Raw genomic sequence first — 7,606 nt, forward strand, 5'->3', positions numbered from 1 at the left:
CATTTGAGGCACACACACACACACAAGCACACACAACGTTGCAATGTCGTGAGCGTCAATGCATTAACTAATTAAGTTGCAATTAAATATGTTTAACAGCTTTGGCCGAGACTTCCTCTCCCTACAGCAGACGCTAAAGGCTCAAACCAGATATTCATATATATATTATATATATGTATGTGTGTGTGTGTGTGTCTGTTGCTGCCACAAAATGCGTGGCGTCCAAATGAGCAGCGCGCCTCATTAAAGCGCGCACGGTCTGTGGGGCTATTACCAAAAGACGTGCAAGGCTCAAAACCAAAAGACGCAAAAAAAAAAACAGCACAATTACAAAAGAGCACTGAAAAATAAAAAAATAAAAACAAAAATATGTATATGCTTATGTACAACAACAACAAAAAAACGTTAAAAGCATGCGCTGAAATTTGTAAGCTCGAGCTTGAAAATACTCTATGAAATAAATAATAATATAAAATAAATGCCTAAAATATGCCTAATTTAAGATAAAAATTAAAAATAGAATAGCACATTAGGCATTCAAGAAAAAAAATCAGCGTATTTAATAATAATGAAGAAATTAACAACGTTTTTGTACTGCGTTTTTTCATAGAATAATACATTTTTTTATACTCTTCAGTAGATAATTTTATATTAAGATAATCAATAATAAAACCTTATTGTTCTAATAAAATATTTAGAAGAATTTGTGTTACTAGTACCATATATAATTTATTGTTATCATTTATTAAAAGAAATACAAAATAATTTGTGTTGTTAATAATAATTATATTAGTAACACAAATTCTATTGTATTTCTTTTTATAAATTATATATGATACTAATATAATAACAGAAATTATTTTGTATTTCTTTTAATAGAGGATAATAATAAATTATCCATAGTAGCACAAATTTAAAAATAACGTTGTAATCTTATAATAATTTAAACTTTTCAGCAGCTAATTATTTTACTTGTCCTACTTTTATTTTTCACGCGTTTCTTTATAAAATACCTATATAAAATATATATTTTTTTAAATACCTGTTTATACTAATACGAGTTCTTTGCTTTAGCTTTTAACTGCTTTCGAATTTTTTATACAGTAGTGTGTTGCCAAATTTTGTGTTTGAGAATTCTTTAAGTCAAAATTCAATTCAAAAATTCATTTTTTCACACAATATAAAGTTCGAAAGCATGAAATATTAAAAAGCAGCGCAACTCATAAATAAAAAAAATTATTTGTGAAATAATGTTATGCATAAACTACTATAAATTCCACCCAAGAAAAATATAAATTAAATAAAGTAAAAATATAAATATAAAAAATAAACTATTTGTAGTGTTTAGCCTAAGTTTGAGTATATGCTTAGGCTAAACACCACCAATAGTTTAAATTTAAATTATTTACCTACTATCTTAATATATTTCAAAATCAGACTGCAGCGTGCACTTAAGCAAAGCTTCTCAAGTAGTGCGCATGCTCCCTATGCTCAAAACTTATATACACGCAATAATTCAGTATATATATGTATGAGCATATTTATGTGCATCTGTGGCCGGCGCGTCCTTCTGGGCCGTCGTCGTCGTCGTCAACGTCGCAGGGCTTCGCATGCGCACAACACATGCCGTGGGCAGTGCTGCTCATACTCGTTCCTTGTTGTTGTTGTTGTTGCTGTTGCAGCTTGCTGCTTGCCACTGCTGCAATAAACGTCAAAATGCGGCCCATTGCTGTCCATTTCATCAACGTGTGAAATAAATCACTCAAAGTGCTGCAGATCCATTAAGGGCAGCAGCGCAATGAGCAGAGCAAAGCTTCGGCGTCGCAGTCGCCGCCGCAGTCGCTGCTGACGTATGCCCGTCGAGTTGCTTTGCTTTGCTTGGCGTTGTGTAGAGCGCGTCGCCTTTGTGGTAAATACATTTTTAGCATTTTGTCTGCTGATACCTTTGGGTGTTGTACAAGACGCGGCGCGCAACTGTTGCAACAATAAAGACGCAAGCAGCCTGCGCTGCATGCCACTGGCCACGCTCTTTATATACAAACACACACACACAGACTCACACATACAGTTGCTTTTTTGCTTGCTGCTTATTTTCTCCTTTTTTGTGGCGACTGCTGCTGCCGCTGCTGCTTTTGTTGGCCATGTCCGGCTGCAACATTGGCCCATTGCATGTTGTTCACCTTTAGTAATTTGATTTCATGTTTTAGCTGCAGCATTGCCACTGCCACTTGCTGCCATTGATGATGATTTTTTGTTGTTTTCTTTCGCTGCTGCGCACATGCAAAATTCCAAATTATATTCCATTGCTTAAATTCAATTAACGGGCAAGGGCAACGCAAATGCTTACACTTGCAACTTGCAACTGCTGCAGCTATTAAGGCACAGGCAGAGGCAATCAACAAACAAGTAGCAAGCGCGCAGGTAAACAGAAAGTTGATTGAAAGTTTTACAACAAAATGCGCTGCAGCTGGCAAATGAAATCGAAGCGCAAATGCAAAGAAACGAGAGTAAGATTGATGTGTGTGTGTGTGTGTGTGTGTAGGTGAGCCTGCTAGACGGCTAAATAATAATAAAAAATAAAGCGACAACAACAAGTTATTAAAATGTCATATGTGCTCATTACTGCAGCGGCAGACAGTGCGTATGCGTGATAGAGAAAGTGAAACATTTGATACTGCAATTTAATTTAAAGCACGCTCAAGGCTCTCGCCTTGAGCTTAGCATAGCTGATTACTTAATGCATTAAATGACCCTTAACCAGAAAGTAAACGCAATTGATTAGAGAAATCAACTAAAGTTCACCCAGTCGCCGCCCACTCATTAGGCAAATGAAATTAGTCTTGGGTGTGGGCTGCTGACCAAATATTTTCGCACAACGTTTTGTAATTTCTCTGCATTGTTATTAATAACAACTAATTGCCACACACACACACATGCATGTGCATAAATCTTCTAGGAATTCTTTCGACTTAATTAGTTTTAATGCCTGTGCAAACAAAAGCGGCATAACTAACAATTAAGCGCACATTGCTCATACGCAGCGTGTACACACACACACACACACACTAACGCATGCATGTTATATATGCAGTTAGCTTGTAAGCAAGTATGTCGCATAAATCTTAATTACGCTTCATTGCGCGTAAATCTTCGATTCATGCATGTTTGTCATTTTTGCTAAAAACTTCAAGCTCAGCGCCAAGTAACTTTCAACAATTTGATGACATTACTTTTTTTAATGCGCCTGATAGACTCGCTGACGACTTTTAAGTCGCGGCTGAAGTTATGTCTTTGGGCTATAAAAGTAATGCAACTCATAAGGAAACTACATTAGAGCTGATTGCGTTTAATGTTTAGAAATGCATTTTTTTTATTTTAATATTCTAATAAAATAGCTATAAATATGCATTTATTATTCTTATTAATAACATGCGTGCATTAGCATAAATATTATGATTACTACAAATGAAAAGTTTTCTGATTATCCAAAGTATCTACACCTGCATGTAAAACGGTGAAAAGATACAATCCAGCAAGTATTACAGCTCTACGATTTTATTTAGTATTACGACTTGCTTTGCCAGAAACTATTCTGCTTAGTTTTAAAATTATTAGTAATGCAATTCTTCTTGCATCTTGCCAAAAAAACGAATTGAGATATTGCTATAACATTTGAGCCAGCAGCGAATAAATGGAATATTTCATTTATCAAAAAAAAAAACAAGAAATATGAACAGAGAGCATAAATTGAGATCATGAAAGTTAAAGAAAAACTTACCAAATGAGAGCGAGACAGCAACATAATTCAACACTTCATCAAGTAAAAGTCACTGCATTTGGTCGATATCGCTAGATCTATGAGCTTTTTATTTGCTTTTAAGTTTTTTTCTGAACTTTTAATTTGCTAATATATGTTCAATAATAAATTTGTTGTTTTTTTTTACTTTTCTACGTTTATTCTGTCTTTTTTCACAGCACTGATACCGAATGAGCAACTGGAGCTTCGAGAGCAAACATAGCCTAAGACTCACAACGAAATGCAAAAAAATATGAAACGAAGCGTATTATTATATTTACATATGCATTAATCATTTAACAACTGCAAGCATGCTTATTAATTAACACTAGCACATTGTAATTCACACAAATAAAAACAGCAATAAACAAATACATAACAAATTCACAACATTGCGCGCCTATTGAACTAATCGCAATCAAGGGGTTCATTATGAACTTAGATCTTGGACAAACAGCTGCTAAGTAGCTGAGCTTGATTCAAATGAACAGAAACTTATCGAACTAATTGAGCAACATTTGCGCGTGGGCTTATTTTTGATTTTGCTTGTTTTATTTTTGCACAAATTGTAAAGTGTTGATGCTAAAGTTTATTTAGAAAAATGCATACAAACGTTTAACTGTTAATTAAGCATAAATTAGTGTGTGATAATTCTTGTTAATTGTCATTACTTATTATTGTTGTAGTCAAAAATTTTTTCATGCGCTTGCTTTGTGTTTCTTCTAATGCGTGTGCTTTGTGCTCTGACTTAACGGTGCTTGGCCTGCACTTGCTCTCGCTCTCAATGCGTAATTCTAATTCCTTTTGCACTTTTCTTTCGCTCAACTTGTTGCTTGCTTATGTAACTCTCAGCTTTTGTCAAGCTTAAACTGACTAACTTTAGCTTCTGTCAGTCTATAGCGCTCACTCGCTCGCTCGCTTTGTTCGTTATTTTCATTTCTTTTATGCAGCTGACAATTAGTTGTGAAGTATAAAATATTTATTGCATATTTTAAAAATTGTTATCCTGCTATAAAAATATGCCATTGTTCGTAATGCCAGCGGCCATCAGCTTTTGTTACAATTTGCAGTCATTTCATGTCAAATAGTGCAGTTTATTATACCAACTTTGTCGTTACGCTTTTTTTTTTTATTTTAGTTGTTGCATATTTGTTTTTATGGCGCTGACAATTTGCAATCAACTGCATACGCCGCAATTCAAAACGAAAAATTTTTACAAGTTGTAAAGATTAAAAGTCCATTAGGCGTGCCGACAGCCGCACGTAGAACTTGTTTAGAGCGGCCCAAAGAGAGAGAGAGAGACAAAGCAGAAGAGTGTGCGGGGGAGTGCGGGGGGCAGTTGGCAAATCTCGAACATGGCAGCATCCATTTAAATGCGCGCAATGCAATCACTCAAATTGGCCAAAAGCGCCAGAACGTGCAGATGGCAACCGCACGAATGGCTGAATTACATGAAATATTTTAATCCGTTGCAAGTTGCAAGTTGCAAGTTAAGTGCATCCATCAGCGTGTATTTAGAATTTAATAAATACGGAAGCGAGAACACGGACTCAAACACGACCAGGCCAAGACACACACACACACACAAACAAACCAAGAAAGCTATTTTAATTTATTTAAATATTTTTCTCTTCAACTACTACAACTACTAGCTGCTCATATTACCAAGTACCAGTTGCCAATTTGCAGACACTTGGATGAGCCTGCTTTGCTCCAAAGCAGCAGCAGCCGCCGCCAGAGCAGCAGCAGCAGACGAAGAAGAAGAAAAGTGTACATCCATTAGTTGTGCTAATGATGCGCAACCCACTTGGACTTGGAGGTTCCGCAAACTGCATGCGAGAGTGCCCAATGTCCTGCCTCTCTATCGCTCACGCTCTCTCATGCTCTCTCTTTCTAGCTTTGGCTTAATGCTCTGCTGTTTTTCGGATTTAGTTTGCTATTTTGAAACGCATTTGCCTTGTTGGTTAGTTAGCTTGGGCTAATGCAAAAGCCAAAGCAGCTCAAGTGCCTGCTTGACACGCATTAACTGTAATAAGCACTGAAAGAAATTCTAAGTAACTAGTGCAGCTGTAGCTGTCACTGCGCATTTAATTAAGTTCAAGCTTTAAATTAATAAATCCCAAAAAAGAGGCAAATTTATTTCGAATTTCAAATCAAATTAACATAAGACATTTTTAATTATTAAAATAAATTTATTTTATCTGCACACTTTATAATTTATAATCAATTTGCATAATAAAAAACAATATTAATTCTAAATACATTTTTAATTTAAAATTTTTTGAATTATTGTTTAATCTGCCATTATTTAAAAAAAAAATACAGTTTTTTGCATAGTTTAAATAAAATATATCTTTAATATTTTTGATACAAATATTATAGTAAGATAAGAATTTTAGTATATATTTTAGTATATTTTATTTATTAAATTTTCAGCATTTGACATTAAATTTTTAAATACATCAATTTATTTGAATTCACATTACAATTTTCAATTATACATTTAAATTAATTATCATCTACAATGTTACTTTAAATATTTTCAATTACAAATATACCTATAAAAAGGAATTTTTATTAATTAATATTGCTAATAAAAATAATTGCAAGTCTTACCATTAGCTGATTCAAATACAGCTCGTAGGGTATATGCCCGCTGATGGGATCGATGGCCACGGGCCACATTTCATCCATTTCTTCCTGTGTAAAGGGTTCACCCTCCTCCATCATTAGCTTGCCAAAGCTTTCCTTGGTGAGAAAACCCTTTTTCTCCAAATCCAGAGTTTGAAAAGCTTCCAAAATTTTCTCAGGTGGTGCAGGCTCCATTCTGAAATCAGTTAATTAGTTAAACCAATGTAGTGTTAATTGGAATTGGCTTACGCACTTGCGTTCCATGAGCAGCTGCGACACATGCGGCAAGAATTTGGTCAAGTGCACTACACCGCTGGTCTCCTCCGACTCAGTGGCCGAGATAACTTCATTGACCTCCTGCTCGGTGGGCACACAGCCCAGCAGACGCAGCACTGTGCCCACTTCACGCACATCTATCAGTTTATCGCCATGATGATCGAATACGCAGAAAGCATCTGAGATGCGTTTCTCCAAATCGTTGTTGGCTGCAAGCAAATGCGTTTAACTTTTTATTAGTTTGATTGTTAGCTGTGCTTACGATCCAAGTCCATCGCTTGTTTGGGGCAGAATGAATTGTTGTTAACACTTTTGCTAGACTTGTTAAATCAATATAACAAACAATTTGTAGCGTTGCTTAGAGACGAGTGTTGAAGTAAAAGTGAAAGGCAGAGCACAACATTTTAATTGAAATAATTTCCAACCTAAGTTGCAGCAGCCTCTGTTGTTGCATCATTTGATTAAAGCAGACATTAAAGATATATATATATGTCTATATGTTGCAGTAGGGATGGAAACAAACCTATTCGTGTCACGAGAAAACGCAAAATATATCCAAATGTTGAAAAAATCAATTGCTAAAATTAGAAATAATTGTGAATAAAATCATATAAATTGAAGATAATTTTTAAATTGCAAATATTCGGTCGCGCCATTTAAAAATTTGATTTAAGGATGTCGAAAAAATCTACAGAAAAATAGAATACTATAAAAAAGAGCCACGAAAGATAAGAAATAATTTGTATTGATTTAGACGATAATATCAGAAAGAGCCATTTGAATATTTTATTTCAGGCGTCGAAAAAATCTAAAGGAAAATAGAATACTTCCAAAAAAGAGCAACGAGAGAAAAGAAATAATTATGAATAAAAAATTTCCATTCTATAAAGTTTCTTAGACTAT

General features: G+C 34.7%; 1 protein-coding gene across 1 annotated transcript; it reads right to left on the reverse strand.

Annotated features, from left to right (window-relative positions):
- Positions 1–6,311: 6,311 nt before the first annotated feature.
- LOC108595834 (dynein regulatory complex protein 8) lies at positions 6,312–7,081 on the reverse strand. Its single transcript, XM_017981124.1, has 4 exons — positions 6,966–7,081; positions 6,681–6,912; positions 6,413–6,623; positions 6,312–6,354 (listed from the first exon to the last, which is right to left on the reverse strand). The coding sequence occupies exons 1-4, from the start codon at positions 6,976–6,978 to the stop codon at positions 6,343–6,345; spliced, it is 468 nt and encodes a 155-aa protein (XP_017836613.1). The 5' UTR covers positions 6,979–7,081; the 3' UTR covers positions 6,312–6,342.
- Between the last annotated feature and the right edge of the window lie 525 nt (positions 7,082–7,606).

Source organism: Drosophila busckii, chromosome 2R, assembly GCF_011750605.1.
Source record: "Drosophila busckii strain San Diego stock center, stock number 13000-0081.31 chromosome 2R, ASM1175060v1, whole genome shotgun sequence".
In the NCBI taxonomy this organism is placed as follows: domain Eukaryota; kingdom Metazoa; phylum Arthropoda; class Insecta; order Diptera; family Drosophilidae; genus Drosophila; species Drosophila busckii.